This window comes from Lathamus discolor, chromosome 13 (genome assembly GCF_037157495.1).
Source record: "Lathamus discolor isolate bLatDis1 chromosome 13, bLatDis1.hap1, whole genome shotgun sequence".
In the NCBI taxonomy this organism is placed as follows: domain Eukaryota; kingdom Metazoa; phylum Chordata; class Aves; order Psittaciformes; family Psittacidae; genus Lathamus; species Lathamus discolor.
In genome coordinates, this window is record NC_088896.1 from 1,783,934 (window position 1) to 1,800,724 (window position 16,791).

The 16,791-nt window shown below is 48.5% G+C and overlaps 1 protein-coding gene across 2 annotated transcripts in view; it reads left to right on the forward strand.

The window, feature by feature from the left end:
• SHISA6 (shisa family member 6) overlaps positions 1–4,772 on the forward strand; it is a 228,808-nt gene extending 224,036 nt beyond the window's left edge. For both annotated transcript variants that reach the window (XM_065693875.1, XM_065693876.1), the window contains one exon: positions 1,149–4,772. In XM_065693875.1, coding sequence (XP_065549947.1) covers positions 1,149–1,699 — 551 coding nt within the window. In that variant the 3' untranslated portion in view covers positions 1,700–4,772. The remainder of the gene's footprint in view (positions 1–1,148) is intronic.
• The last annotated feature ends 12,019 nt before the right edge of the window (positions 4,773–16,791 follow it).

The window sequence follows — 16,791 nt, forward strand, 5'->3', positions numbered from 1 at the left end:
TTGTACTTCTGGATGCCGAGACACGGGGATCAACCATCCTCCTCACAGGTCCTCTGGGTTATGTGGACTGTTCTCAGGACCACGAGGAGCAAAGTCCAGGAGGCAGCGAGAGAGGGATGAATGTATAGGAGATGAGGAAATTAGAGCATGAGATCCAGCACAAGATGCTTACAGCACTCAGGGTTTAGCTGAAGACTTTAAGGCACCAGTGCATAGCTTACCTTGTGAGCAAACTTCCAGGATGTTGTGAGCACCTATCACACATCATAGAATCACAGAATGGCTTGGGCTGGAAGGGACCATAATATTCACGTTACAAGCTGGTTGAATCAGGTCATTCCAGCTGTTGTAGGATTAAAGTGATATATCAGGATGCATCTGCAGTAGCCAACATCCTTTCTGAGTCTAAAAGCCAAAAAGAGGGGGTGGGTGGGAGTGGGTGAGATGAGTTCCCAAGCAACAGAGAGAAGCAAATCAAGCAAGAACCATTCCATGGAGTAAATTCCATTCTATCAACCAAGGTGTCTGAAAAATGGAAAATGAGACCCTAGACAGATGATTCAGACTCTCAGAGAGAGCATCCCATGCCCACCAAACCTGCTCTGTGATCACATTTAAAAAGACTCAGAAGTAGTCATTAAAGATGTGAGGAAGTCAGTCATGGATTCCAGAGCACACCCACATCTGAAGCCAGAAGCGAGGTACGAGTTTCTTCAAATAGGGGACTCGCCTATCTCAGCTCACCTTCTCTGTGCTTTCTATATAAGTGTATTGTGAAGGTGACACTTGATAATTTCCCCATGACTCACCATTTGTGTAAATCACCCAATACCAGACTCTGGACTCGACAACGTATGGTCTGTTGTGTCATGGTGCAAGGTGTGTTGTGTTGCACAGGGTCTTACACCTGTCTGTGTGCAATTATAACACTCTTTGTCTGCTATAAGCCGATGGTGACACAACCCACACAGGGCTGGCATCTCTGACAGGCAGCACCCTGACATGGATGTCCATGCCCAGGTCCAGCTGCTGGTAGATGGTCCCTTGGAGGAAGCAGCTGGTCCAAGGCGGTGTGCTGTACACAGTCCCTTTTCACCCCATGGGACAGCGCTCTGACATTCCTAACTCTTCCCTTTCCTTTCCCACAGCTGACAAAGAGGCTGATGAGTACTACATGAGGAGGAGACACTTGCCCGACCTGGCAGCCCGGGGCACGCTCCCTATCAACGTCATCAAAATGTCTCAACAGACCAACCAGAGGGACAGGCCCCGCCGTCCCATCAGGGCCATGTCCCAGGACAGAGTGCTGTCTCCTGAGAGGATCATGCCCGAGGAGTTTAGCATGTCCTATGAACGGATCCTCTCAGACGAGCAGCTCCTGTCCGCAGAGCGCCTCCACTCCCAAGACCCGCTGCTCTCCCCGGAGCGGTCGGGGTACCCTGAGCAGTCAATGTCACGGGCATTGTCACACACAGATGTCTTTGTATCAACACCCGTCTTGGATCGCTACAGGATGACAAAAATGCACTCCCATCCTAGTGCCTCAAATAACTTGTACAATACCTTAGGTATGAACCCAACCTCCGCCAAGCGCCAAGCATTTGCCTCCCGACGGCACAACACGGTAGAACAACTGCATTATATTCCAGGACACCACCATCACTACCGCACAGCGAGCAAAACAGAGGTGACTGTTTGATAGGACCTCGTGCATTGTAGATACTCATTAAGGACTGGGGTGGCCACAGCACCCCAGACTGCAGTGGCCTTATAGGCCAAGATAACCTCTAATAACTCAGTGTCTGAAAAGACTTCTCTGACAGTCCCATCCACGTTGTTGTTTTTAAAGCCACCCCTTCATCGGTGACAAAAGAAGAACCCAAGCAAGCAAGCAGATGGTAGCGAGGGGTAATAGGGGAAATTTCTTGACGCGCAACAGTTTCTGTCAAAGAAAGCCATAGTAGTCAATGGCTCCTTCTAAGGGCTCACCTGCATTATCTCATTGTCCTTATGAATTTAGGACTTTTCAGTTGCTACAGGTAGAAGCAGCCTCATGCAGCCCAAGACAGGCAGGAGGAAACGCAGCACCCAATTCTGGCAGGAAGGGGTACTGCTCTTGTTCTGCATGCCAGCCCTCATGTTTGGCCTTTCTGTAGCAAGAAGGTAAGCTTCTGGCTGCTGGGGATCACCTCCAGACTGCTCGCTATCAGTCAGCACCCGTACATCTGTTTTCCATCACCCTTGGAGTGAATTCAAGGGCAGACTTTCCTTGGGGACTGGCAGATCTAGGGACAAGAATAGCCTGGCTGAGAAATAAAGGTTTAGTTTATATTAAATATATTCATAAGATAAAAACATACTAGTGCCTACAAATCGCCTGCTCTCTCAGTGTAGGAAGTAGTGGGGTTGATGTGTTCAATAAGCACAAATATGCTGAAATGCTTGTTAGACCCTTTCCCCCACTCATTCTAGTATCTTGCTGTCTCCAACATGTAAATAGGAAGGAGGAAGAGGGTTTCTTTTTCTCCAGCTTCTTGCCACTGCTGAACCTAAAGCACCAGAATTCGTCCAGCTTCGCACTGCTGACCTGTGCTGGGGGAAGTCCTGACTCCACTGAGACCCCTGCAAGGCCAAGGCTACCACATACTCACTGAGCCTGTTTATTTTCCTGAAACCATCTTCCACTGGCCCAGTTCCCCCATTTCTGAGCACACCTTCCCTCAGTTACATCCTAGAACTCCATATGTAGCAGATCTTTTTCTAGCCCTTAGCAGAAGCACAAAGCTGGGGGTGTCTTGTCTGCAGAAAAAGAGGTCAGTAATTTTCCATTATCTTCTCTCCATCTGCAAGAAAACCTTCCAAATTCCAAATCCACTGAGTACCAATCCTGACCATGAAGACAGTTACATTTCATGCATAGAAATTATATATCCAGCATAATTATAATAAGTGGGCATGTTGTATATCTGATTAATGCTAATTAGATACTGTATATTTGTAACATCTGTAAAACATAGACTCGTGGGTCCAGAATTTGTGAGGGTTTTATGTTTGGCTTTCAAGCTAGATTGGGCTTTGCTTTGGTTTCTGTTGGTTTTCTTTTGGTTTGGCTTTTTTTTTTTCCTTGTATTTGTGTTCCTATCAAATTCCGTAGAACTAACTCACACTAGAGCATACTTCTGTGGCCAGGAAAGGGTCTCAGAGATCTTGAAGGCCAGCCAGACCCAGTGCTGTTAACTGTTAGTGCTGGACTCAATGTCCTTGGTGTGCATTCAAAGCCCCACCACATGCACACACCCATGCTGCTAATCCCAATGAGAGGTATGCTTGTCCTCCAGCTGAAATGACTGCAGGCTGTAAACACATTCCCATCCAATATTTCTCTCTTCATGTCCTACATTCCCACACTGAGCCTTTTCCTACATGGCTTTTCACTTCATTTAAATTAGGTCTGCCCTTCTCCCTCCCCTCAAATACCTCCCACCTCCTGGCCTTAATGATGTTCCCAGCTCAACACATCGTTCCTTGTAGCACATAATGACTGTAGGTTGTTGTGAGCTTGAGTCTTCTGTAGAGGCTTATGGAACAGCACCAGGTTTTTCTGGTGTGGGGTAGGCAGGAAGAGCATGCCATCTTCCCCCCGGTGGGATTTAGAGGTGGGAGGCCTCAGTGGGGTGGCCATGTGGCCTTTCCCATTCCCAGACTGTCTTAGTTCTTGGGCTTTCTTCTGCCTCGCCTGATGGAGACTGTTCAGAAAGGACTCCAGCTCTCACAAGTACTGGGGCTTTGTTTGGCGGAAACTGAACTGGGAAGGAATGAACAAGAGTCTCCACGGTTCAGGTGGCCATTACCATGCAGCCTTGAGCAAAATCTATCTGGGCAACAACCAGAACAGTCTATCAACCAGAGTGGCAGTGCATGGCATGGGAGGGATAAGAGAAAAAAGGCTCACAGCTCATCTCCTTCCCTTGATGGACACTTCCTCCCCTGACTACCTCCAAGCTACTCAGCTCACTCACTGGTTACTTCTTCATGGAAGGCAATCCCTGTGAAAGCATTGCGCTTGCTGACCTTCCCACAGACCGAAGCTTGTGCCTCTTGTGAAGAGAAGAGAATCACACATGGCTCATGGGAAGGCAATCCCCTCCAAGGTTCTGGGGCTCTTCCATTCTCTCCTGGCCCAAGCAAAGCCAGGATCTTCCGCTCTGCAAGCAGAGAGATGTGAACACTGTGGGAGAGGGGAGGCGATCCTAGAATCTCCAGGAGTTAAGATGGAAGAGTCGGAGGAGCAAAGGTGACCATGTGAGGCTGCGGGTAGGTGAACTCTCCTCTCTATCCATTTCCATAGCTGTATGTCTCAAGCTGTAGTCTTCGTTTAAATGTTCTGTTCGTGAACACAAGAAGCTGCTGGACCAGATGCCAATATGGAAATGTTTCACTCAAGCAGCTCATGCTGTGCTGTGCTCCAGGCCATTTGACCTCAGAGCCTTCTCTTATTCTGACTGAGCCCCTCTTCTAACCTGTCCTACCTGGGCAACAATCCTCCAAAGAAAACTTAGCCCCATTTCCTCATCTTTTCTATCAACTCAACAATTTCAAGCAGGTGCGCCCCACAAGAACCATCAAAAGGACTTTCTAGGCCAAATCTCTTCAGGGACTCTGCCACCACCACAGAAAATTTTCAGCAAATTTCTTTGGGAAGGCACCATGATCACAATTTGTTCCTGCGCGCCATGTCTTCCCATGGCTTGCTATGTGTGCTGGAACGGGTTGATAGCGGTGACATTTCAGCACACTGAGGAGTTCTTATGTCATTTGTTACCTTATTCCGTGTTCTGAGAGTTTGTCACTGAAAGGACATTTGGTTCAGGACAGGGTGTCATGATCCACAGCCTGGTCCCAAGCACTTCGGTTCCCCATGGTCAACATGTGTGATAATCGTAACACTTCCCTATTCTGCAGAGGCATTATGAGGGTTCATACCATCATGTTGATGAAGTGCTTTGAGACCCTCCCACAACAGATACTGTAGAGCAGCAAAGCATTTTTATTAACATTGTTTGTCACCATTATCCTGCCACATCATGTCTGATGTGTTGCAAGCCAGTGTCTGTCCAGAATGAGAGTGCTGGGGTGGGGGGATGCAGTTGCCCAGATTTCCTATTGCTCTCCTTCTGGTCAGGGTCCCTCACAGGCAAGCAGCTCTGAGGGATGCTGTGACCTGCACTTGGACCTTTCTGTTTTCTTCTCCTCATGTCTGAGTCACCTTAATGTTCGGCACTCAGGAGAAAAGCAGGAAGCAGTCACTTTCCTCTGTACAGTAAAATCTCATCTGCCTTGATTCACCTAATGTACTCTGAAGAATTGATCTCTCTTTTTCTCCAACCCCCAGGTGGAAACTTACATCTGTGGAGTGTCCAGTTCCCAGAGTGCATGTGCAGGGACTGGGGGAGGGTGATGTAGAAAACTTTATATCATTTCCTACAAGCTGACAATGGTTTGCATTCCCAAGCAGCAACACGTAAGAGTGAGCTGCACTGATTTTATACAACTCTCCTTGATAGAGCTACATGTATGTGTATGTATATACACACAAACACATGTATATACATACATACTGTCAATGCAGTCATTGAGCTCTGACTGACCCTGTACCAATCTAAGCTTCCAAACGATGATGAATCATTCTTTGAAATGTGAAAAACTATTTGTAATGAACCACACAGAGCACCACATGGAATGGAAATTTTGTCATAAAAGTCTTCTAATGCCACTGAATCGTGTTTTAAGGAAAAAACAAAATATTTTTCAGTGTTTTAATGTTCCTTTTATAAATGAGGATCTGTTACTTGGGGGTGGGGGTGTGTGGGTGGGAAGAAACAGGGACAGTTACCCGGGAGTAAGCCCTCCTTTCCTGGCCTAGATTTCATTTCTGTCTACTGTTCTGCTAGCCTGGCTAGCTGCAAAGCTGGTCCCATGAGCCTGGGCTTCTCTCATGCATATTTCTGTTGAGAAGCATTCCCACCAGGAAGACCTTGGCATCAAGTTTTTGTAAGGGATGGGTAGTTCCTGGTAGTTGGGAAGATGTCTCCATCTTCTTCCACCACAACAAACAACTATCATGAAAGAGGGTGACTCCAATTGTATTTGAAGTAAATATTCGGATTTGCAATCAGTATGCCATTCTTCAGTTTATGTGATGGAGAAAAAGATCATCTTAGTTTTGTTTCAGATTTAGTGCTTATCCTGGAAGGAGGGACTCTGCTGAAATACACTTAACAAACACATTTCATGTGCCAGTGTATTTCAGACAAGTGAAAAGCTGGTGGGGGAAATATGTGAGATGGGGGTTGAATATTTTGATAAACAGTGTTGTTAGCAATAAGCCTATGTTGGGGCTGCTTCTTAGAGAACAGCCACCTCTGTGTTGTATGTCTCTAAGTGGATGGTCAAAGGTCTTGATCCCAGCCTCTCTTAGCTGGTTCAAGGAGGTGCCCAAATCCAGCTGGGAAAACCAACCTACGCTTCACCCTCTGGCTGCCCGGGGCGAGGGGAGAGTTGGACAATCCCGTTCCAGCACGTCAGTGTACATCTGGAACAGGTCTCTGCTCCCAGCAACGCGTGAAGAGGCGTCCCGTGGCTCCAGCAGGAGGTCACCATCCCCACCAGCTCCGCTGCAGGCAGACGTGCGTCGCACCACCCCGACCCTCTGCCCATGTGCTCCGCGATGGCTCCTGACCTTCTGTGCAAGCCCCTTAGACATTTTTGTAGCAAGAATTTCTTGGCTCTGAGAAAGACACTTCTTACTGTAGGCTTTTTAGTCTGGGGGACAATATTTCCTAAGAGGGGGTAAGTGGATATTTTTGTGCTTTAGCCCGGTTTATGGATTCCATGTTTATTATACAGTAGTACTGAAGAGGAAGTACATTTGTATCTGTAACTTTGCACAGACTCTTGGTTGACCATTAAACAAGCTTCAAGATGAGCAGTATTTGACTGTTTTTCTCTGTATTATTCTCGTTGTTATACTTACCTGTAAAAGCACATTCTGTATGTACTGTAAACAAAAATATTATCAGTTTAGTAAAATTTAGAGTCTTAAGGATTTTTCCACTTTTGTCAGTAACAAATATTTATGGATTAAAAAATAAAGGCAATTTCAACATATAAATTGTTTCTTTTGATATCTATTGGGGGGGGGGGGGGGAAGGCCATTTTCTTAGCAGCTTTCCCAATCTTTGTAACCAGCATTTGAAAGGTAGATATCTATATTTCTGTGTGTAGTTAAATAGCAGCTATTAAAATGAATGCTACAAGGCCTGGAAGAGTCATTATTTTTACGTATTTCTTTGCTGCATTTCATCATCATTCCAGAAAATAGCAGGGGAAGAAACGAGATGTTCCTATTTACAGACGAATTTTATCACACAAGCCCGTAAGGTTTTATTTTCATGTTGTCCTTCCTTAATTTTCCACTGAGAAGCCACGATTCAGTCTCCATCTAGAACGCCTTGTATTTAACTGCAGAGCTTGTGAAATGTCCCATAACACTGGAGGCTTCCGTGGGTGCTTTGCTTTTGCTGCTGGCAATGCTCACAAGCAGGAGTTTCCCCGTCATTCTTCCACGATGTGGGAAGTGCCAAGGAGGCCAGGGAGTTTTCCTCACTAAACAGCTCCCACTGCTACCACTGCAGTTTCATTTCTACAAGCTCCGAGTCCGGATTTATTATCACTATGTCTTGCTGGGAAGCATGGCAGGGTTTTTCCCAATTTTATACTTCCATTTTCATATTACTTTGCCTTCAGCATTATGCAGATTTTCCTACATAAAAAACGTGATAGTTTGGAATGGAGAAAGGTTGCTGGGAATAAAAATCATTGAGGCATCAGAACCCTTTCACACTGCAGCACTGGGAGCAGATGAAGGAGGGCAGGCACTGTGGTGGTGCATCCCTCCCACCACGGAGCTGCTGGATGCCCGTCCATGTGCTGCAGGGCTTTGGGAGCTCTCCTCATCCAGTCGTGACACATCTCTGCCCCTGTCCCTTCTCTGCTAACTTGCAGCTCTGGTGCTGAGTTTCAGAGAAGTTCTACTGAGATAACATCACAGGGCTAATGCCCCACAGGTCCTTCCCTGCTGCTACTTTGATGTAATGCAGAGGTTATCACATCACCACCACTCACCCGTCAATCCCAAGCACTCATTCGCACTCTTTCCTTAGGCATAGCTTTCTCCTGCTTTGCTGCTCAGCTTAAATAGATTAAACAAGCTTTGAGGAGCAAAACCACCACCACCAAGAGAAGGTCCTTTTGTAACCAGGTTAGTGCTTGAGGTCTCCTACCTCCCTACGATCAGAGCTCAGTCAGCAAGCCATCATCAGCATTTCCTAAGAAACACATGAACCCAGAAGAGTGAATTAAAATGCATTTTTAAGTAAGAAGTTCTATTTCTGGCAGTTCTATTTGTAACTTCCCAGTCCTTTGTAGCACCAATAAGTGGGGAGGGAGCAACGGGGAATTAAGGTTCACAGTGCAGAGCTGTTCTGTCAGACCTGCCCGGTGGAACTGGGGCAGACTGAACAGGTTGTGAGACCCAGCGGATACCTTCACTGCGGACCCAGAGGCAAAAGAGAGCACAAAGGGCAGGACCAGCTGTAGCAGGGATCTGCCACATGAAAGACTTGCATCTGGAAGGACTTGGGGGTGGTCATGATGGGTGTGGGGTTACCTGAGGAACAATAGAGCTGGATTGTGCCAGCTTGGAGATAGCTTGGCCACAGGTGGCTCCTACAGCAGGGTCCTGGTATCACCTCCTCACACCAGAGCAAAACCAGAGCTGCAGGGAGGCAAAAGAAAGCAGCAGTCCCTCTGTCTGGGAAGGCAAAGATCCTCACACATGAAAAAAGACAGGATGGTGTCAGTGAAAGGCAAAATCCAGAAACGCTGCTGGGAGACCTCAAAGATGCTGCTGAAATGTGATGGACAGAAGTCCAGATAGGAGGGGTGGCCACTCCATCGGTGACGTCTTCCCAGCAGCTCTCCTGCTGTTCCTGAGCTCCAGCATGACATTTGGGAATGTTTTCCTAAACCTAAGGATTAGCACTGCTTTCCATCCTAGAAAGATGTTGAAAAATTATGGAGCATTACAGGGCTGCAGGATAATTAACACTTGCCAGCATGGGTTGAGAAAAGCAGAACTTATCCAAAACCTTGGAATTCATTCTCTCATGTTCTTACAATCTGGACTGGCAAGGGTGATGTGCAGATGCAATACATTTAGCCTTTCCTACAGCACTGGATCACGTGCCACTTGATAGCCTGATTTCTACCAATCACTGCACATCCTGGTGCAGTGATTGATAGCACGTCCTGGAGAAAGCTGATGTTAGAGGGGTGCTGATGTTAAAGAGTGGAACTGGCAGCCCTCAGAGTTGGTTTCAGTGGGTTTTACCCTTCAAAGAGCTGTTGTAAGTGGCATTTGGCAGAACTTAGCACAAGACCACGCACTTTCCAACACTGAGCTCAGCAATCCAGAAATAAAGATGAAATTGCTGCTGCTAAAAGTTTCAGGAGACACGGAAGGTTTGGGGTGCAGAGAGCAACAAAAAAGGAAGCTCTGAGTCAGGGGTGGGCTGGCTCCTTCGAACAGCAAGTGCCACAATGCCGCCTATGAAGACCTGCAGGAACTGGAGCAGGGCTCCTGGGATTCGTACAGATGCCTTAGTGGAGGAGCAGTCCAGCTCAAAACTGAGTTGGGGAAATGTTTTTACAACGCTCAGCGTTGTAGGTCATAGTGAGAGGCTATGACATGACTTGGTCACCAGGTACAAGCATTTTTAGGGGGTGAAAAGTGTAGTGTATTAAAAACCTCTTTAGCACCAGAACCAGCTGATGACAGATAGACTGTCATTGGAGCAAACTACCAAGGACAGACCAGATGGGCAGTGTTTCTTGCTGTAATAAATGCTGTGTGGCTGCTAATGCTAAGTCCTACTGCCACAGTAATTCTCTGCACAGGTTACCACCTTTCTCTCGGCTAGTTTTGTAGATAAGACCTACAGCTCAGTGAGCTTTCGGGAGGTGAAGCTCACTTTAAACCTGGAACTGTTTTCTGCCCAAGAAGGAGGGATCTGTTTCCACAAGGTGTTTCCTTCCAGGCAGTAACACACTCAAAGGCTTTTAATAACTAATGGAGCTCTGCAAGAGCCTTCAGAGCATTACCATTCCCTGCAGAGCCAAGAGGACATTAGAAGGAGACACCTTTGGAAGTGACTCACACCAAGCACAGAGTGAGTCAGGAGCAGCCTGGGAATGCGATGCAGTCCCCCATCAGCCTCCTTGTTGAAATGCCAGGGAGCAGCTTTTCTGGTCTGCCTCCAGCTTTGGGAATCACTTTCTGTGTGCGTTGATTCGACCTCTGGGCTGCCAACAAAGCTCAGCGGCTGCCCAAAGAGCAGCGCGCTTCAGCGGTGCCACAGCCACACAGGGCTGCTGTGGGAGAAGGAGGTCTAGTGGAGGGCAAGGACAAGTCTTGTGGGTGATGTGCAGCACGTGCCCATTTCACCATCCAAACAGGGCCAGAGAGCTCTTTCTCTCATCTTACTGTCTCTTCTTGCTTGACACAAGACTGCATCAACTCAGACACCAACTCAGGGCTGACTTCATGGTCTTTTTGGTTCTATAGTGCCAAAATGTACTCAGAGCTCCCCAGGAGCTGATGTGCTCAGGGAACTCATAGGGTTATATGCTGGACTGAAGTCCCGGCAGTGATCAAAGCTAACTTCAACAAAGCTCAGGAAATATTTCAGTCCTTTCAGGACAGGAATTATCTGTCCCTGCTTCAAAGAGATATCTCTGTGCAAGCTGCAGTAGCTGTCTAACCCTTGCCCATCTCCTGTGTTAGTGACAGCAGCAGGAGACTGAAGGAGCCTGGGAGAAGCCTTGTGAGAACAGCATAGATTTATTTGCATGGTCTTTGGTCATTACTGCACCTGACACCATGGGCAGTGATCAAGCACAGGGTAGCACTTGGCTCAGCCAGGCCTTTGGGATCTGTAGATCCAGCTCTGTTCTGGGGAGTCAGAAGGGTCTGTGCTTCTTGCAGGATCTGTGCTGCAGGCTCGTCTGCCAGGAGCAGACCTATCTGGCACTGTTCCATTTGGAGGGTCCTCCAAGGACAGTGAAATACTACACAGAGGTTTCTGTTCCAAGCTGTAGTGGGAAATGGAAGAAGGATAACTGGGCCATGTTTTCAGGACAGCAAGCGTTGGATCTGCCCACACTAGCACCTGAAAGCATTTGAAAGCTTCTTTGACTCTCTCAACCAGCTTGCTACTCCTGTGCTCCTGTGGTCATGGGCACTGAGCATACCTGTATCACAGACTCAGCCGAATGGTCTTCTTTGACTGATCAAGTCCAACATTCAGGTTTTTCCACCTTGTTATTGCCCTTTAACAAGAAAAGAACTCCTCTGGTCCATGCAGGTTTCCAGGTCAGCAGGAGGTGTGTTGCTTGCTGACACAAGTGACTCAGACACTTCCACAAAGCACTCAAGGCTGGCACTCACTGCAGATCTTCCACCAGGGAAGTGGAGGAGCAACTCCAATAAAGAGACAGTCATCGAATCATAGCATTGCTTAGGTTGGAAAAGCCCTTTAAGCTCATCCAGTCCAACCGTTACCAGCCCTGCCAAGGCCACCCCTGCCCCATGGCACTGGGGCCTCGTCTCCGCGGGGTGTGAACACTTGAGGCACGGTGCCTGCAGCCCTGCCCTGGGCAGCCTGTTCTGGTGCTGAACTGTCCCTCTCACCCCAATGAGTGCACTGCCATGTCCACTGGTCAGAGGCACATCTTAGAACCTAATAATGCTGATGGTGACCCTCTCGAGCTAAAACGGGGGGTGCTTGTGCCTTCTGGGTAGAGCTCTCTGGGATGGTCAGTTCTTGCTGTCTCTGAAGTCCTTGGAAAGAAAACCTTTGTTACCCCTTACCTTATGCTTCACCTCATCAAGCCCAAGTCCTGTGCCCCTTGCTTTCCTCACCAGCCTAAATGGTGCTCTCTGGTGGAGCAAATGCCATCCATTACTGTCCCTGCTCGCCTGCTATTCACAGCCAATGAGAGACAAGTTCCCAGCCCAGGTCCCGAGAGAGGGGATGCCTTTTTCACTCTCTGCATTTCACACCCGCCCCTGGGAAAGGAATGACTCATTTCCACAAGTCTTTTCTGTGGCATCTGTCACCAGCATAGGTGAGGCTGTATAAAGCTCGCTTTAGACACGCAGATGAAGCGCCAGCATTATCCTCACCACACAGAGAACTGAGGCTTGGGAAGGCAAGAGTAAACGTGCTGGTGCATTCTGAGGGCTGGGTTTATAAAAGGAACGGCTTTTTAGAGTGTCATACAGCACTGCAGTGGATTAAAGGAAAAGCCTCGGTTCCAGCTATGAATTTGGAGCCCATAACCCCATCCAACATCAGCCAGTAGCTCTTCCCTGCTCCATGCCCAAAGCTGCTTCTGAATTTGAAGGAGGGTTCTACAGGCAGCAGTGTCCCTTTACCACCCAGCTCTGGAATGTCCCCGGAAGTTTGCTTTGAGATAGGGCCACAAGCAAAGCTATCTGCAATCATTTAATGGATCCTCGGGCTGCAAAAGTGCTTCTGTGATGGTGTTTCCTAATTGTCTTAGAGCTATAGGGAATCACTTCATTCTTTTTAATAAACACTCTGTAAAATACAATCCCAGCTTCATCTTCTAATCCTCCCCTAATTTTCTCCTCTCAGCTCACAGCTCAGATACCCATCAGCTCCCATTATATTTGCCCAGTTCATCCCAGTTCCTCTCCAGTCCTATTCTGATTCCTTGCAAGCCAACATGCCATGCGTATAAAGCAGACTTCTTCCTCCTCCTGAGCTGGGTAAGGCTCAACAGGGGTTCTGTGAAAGCAGAGGATACATAGGAAACCTCCACTCATTTCTGGCTCCCTTGATCCGTCCAACCTGGTGGGCCAAACCTCTTGTCTTGTCCCCATCGCCTCCCACCCCCAAAGTTCACGCTCCTGACCTCTATCAAACAGCTTTTGGCCAAGTTTTCCCAGATTTTGTTTCAGTTTGATGCAGAATCTTTCCTGGAAAATGTCACCTTGAGTCAAGCTTGGGGAAATGATAACCAGCTGGAAAGAGTGTCTCCATGCAGGACATACTGAACAGCCAGGATCGGGCACCCCTCACCAGCCCCTACTGACAGCACACACACATTTACACAAGCACACTGCACAGATAAAGCAAACGCAAAAGGGAGCTGTTGTAGCTTTAAATTCTGGGATATCTCTGCTATAAAACAATACAGTTGGTAAGAAAAACCTCACTACTTTTACACAGAAGCCATCCTTCTACCAAGAGGCCAACTCTTGTTCAAATTACTGCGCCATCAATTACGGCATCTTCTGCAAGGACCCTTCTTGTTATACCAGTCACCCTTGATTTGTGGCTGCTCTGCTCCATCTCCTTTGAGGCCCATTATAAATATTAAGACTAATTTAGGATTCTTTGGATCCCTGACTGTAATGGTAAGAACCTCAGGCAGGAGAACTCATGCTAAGCTGTTGTGTTGTTCTCGGGTCTGATTTTGGGTTACAGTTGAAGGCAAATTCATTCCTGGCTTCTCACTCTATATAGTATAACCAGGCACTAAAGTAAAAGCAAAATGTGACTCACGGGTTTATAAATGTGCCCTTTTTCACGTGTAGACATAGAAAGTAGTCCAAGCAGCAGGTTAACTGAACCAACTAGTTTGGCCATGAAGCTCCTTGTCTGTAAATAAGGAATCATGAAGCTTTACATCCTGTATTTATGATATGGGACAGGATAGCAGGTTGAGAGGGAACAACTTATTTACAAGTCTCTAATATCTGGAGTACTTTTGGGACTAACAGATACAATTTTTACTGGAATGGGTCTGTCCTTTGGACCAGCTGAAGATCAGAGCAGGAATATCGCTGAAACACAACTACTGTTCACTCCTGAGCACCTTTGTTTGAATGGCTGAACCCCCTGCTCAGCTCATCCCACACTTATCAAGGGGCTGTGCCTATGGGGTCAATGCGAAGATGCCATTCTGGACATGCAGACTGACCAATGAGAGCTCCACAAATACACATTAGCAATTGTCCAGGGACCTCGAGGCAGCGGCTCTGCAGGGATTTGTCCAAATGCCTGTGCTTTTGGACAGACAGGACTGCAGAGACTATGAACACGTTCAAGCCCCACTGCAGAGCTACCCCAGGGATCTGCTCTCAGCTCTGCCTGTTCAACCCGAAGCAGCCACAGCTTTCCTGTCTTCCTATCCGATCATCTCTTATCTGCAGCCAGGGCAGACAGCAAGGCCATAAACCCCTTGCCCACATGGGGGGTTACCATGAGTGCTTCATCTGCAGTGTCTTAGGGTATGATTGAAGGGAGGTAAATGCACATGAACACAGGCAGCACTCACCTTGCTTCCCATCTCCAGGTCCTATCTCATCTTCAGTCACGAGGAGAATTCGCAGGCAGAAATGTTGTCTTTGTGTGCAGAAAGGGGTCTCCATATTCCTTGCTGGAGATGTGCCCCCGGCCTCTGGTCTAAGCGAAAACTGTTTGTCCATACTGCTCCTCTGCAGTCCCAGCTGATCCGCAGAAACTGGCTTCACACAGTGCTAAGAAACACATGGGGGAATAGAAAAATATGTGGGTAGGAAGGGGACATTCTGCCTGCTCATATGCATGGAAGGTCATTGAATTCTCTTGCCACAGAACAACATCTCTGCATGGAAGCATGGGGTGGGAGGCTGCTTCCCAAAACCTACCGTCTGTCTGTGGAAGCTACCATGAAGCTGCCAGCACGGCACCCCAGCTTGTCCCCCATGGTATGGCAGCCTGCGCCCACACACCTACTGCTCCAGCAGCCAATTCCCATTGCTGGTGCTGCAAGCCCGAGGTGACCCTGTTCACCTGAGGCAAGAGACTCAACGTCCCCATGCCATGTCAGATAAGCCTCTTCCTATACGCACAGTGGCCTTGTCACAGTGTTTATCAGGAATTGCCACTCGGTGCCTTCCTGCATGGCACAGGCTGTTTGCTGGTTATCCTAGAATGGTTTGGGTTGGAAGGGACCTTAAAGCTCCTTGTCGTGGTTTAAACCCAGCCACACAGCTCGTTCACTCACTCCCCCACTTCTCGCCCTCCCCCTGCTCCTGGAGGGATGGGAAGGAGAATCGAAAGAATGCAACTCCCTCGGGTTGAGATAAGAGCAGCCCAGTAACTAAGGCATAACACAGACCACTGCTGTTACCACCAATGGTAATGATAAAGGAAATAACAAGGGAAGAGAATACAACACCTCAACACCTGCTGACCGATAACTCACCCAACCCCACCTGACCGAGCACCGACCGATACCTCCTCCAACCCTGCAGTCCCTGCCCTTCCGGGTAACTCCGTTACATCCTGGGCATGACGTGCTGTGGTATGGAATACCTCTTTGGTCAGTTTGGGTCAGGTGTCCTGTCTCTGCTTCCTCCCGGCTTCCCCTCCTCCCTGGCAGAGCATGAGGCTCACAAAGTCCTTGGTCAGACCAAACATTTGTGTTATCAGCTCTGTTCCCAGGCTGAAAGTCAAAACACAGCGCTGCATCGGCTACTGAGAAGGAGAAAAATGACTGCTCCTGCTGAACCCAGGACACTCCTCCAGCTCTAGCCCCTGCCACGGGCAGGGACCCCTTCCACTGGAGCAGCTTGCTCCAAGCCCCTGTGTCCAACCTGGCCTTGAGCACTGCCAGGGATGGGGCAGCCACAGCTTCTCTGGGCACCCTGTGCCAGCGCCTCAGCACCCTCACAGGGAAGAGCTTCTGCCTAAGAGCTCAGCTCAGTCTCCCCTCGGGCAGGTTCAAGCCATTCCCCTTGGCCTGTCCCTAAAGTCCCTTGTCCAAAGCCCCTTTCCGCATTATCTTGTAGGTCCCCTGTAGGTACTGGAACACTGCTGTAAGGTCTCTGAGCATTCTGTATGCAAGTGGTGAGTCCGGAGTAATTGCTATGAGTGATGGCAGGAGAGCGTGTTAGTGCTCATTAGAGACAAATTGAGCTGCCTGCTGTGAGCAAAATAAAGAGGCATTTACCCAGTCTTCCTTAGCGGCTGTGTTTACACAGAAACATCCCCTGTCTATGGGATTGAAGAGCTGCTTTTACCGGGGTCTCCAAGGACTGGGTGGGTACATGTGGACTGCCTGGGCACGCTGAACAGGGATGGTGCGTGGTCTGTCTCTGCCCACGGTTGAGGGAGCTTGGCCTGGGGACATGCATAGCTGGCTTTAAGTACAATCAGCCAACCACGATAGGAAACCTTTACCACCAGGGAATCTGGCAGCTGGCTCCGACTTTGGTTTAATCTCCTCCACTACCCGGGGCCCTCAGGCTGTGTACGTGCTGGAACCAGTTTACTGCAGAGGTCACCCATCAGCTCTGCCCCTCTGGTCTGGGCTGCTTTCCAAAAGGCACAGCCAGCTCGGTGCCACCTTTGTTTGCAGGTGAGCTGGTAGGAGAACAACACATCTCTGCTTTGGGTAGAGAGGGAGAGCAATCAAAGTGTCTTAGGCCCCGGGTGAGTTCAGCTGCACATCACTGGTGGTTTCCTGTCTCTGCTCCCAGGGCACGCTGCTGCAAGGCAAAGGCTGGACACAATTGAGGGGGTCTTGATTTGCTGTTTTCTGCTCCTGCCCCTCAGCAAACAGACTGCAGTCAGTCCCATCCCCACTGCCCAGAGA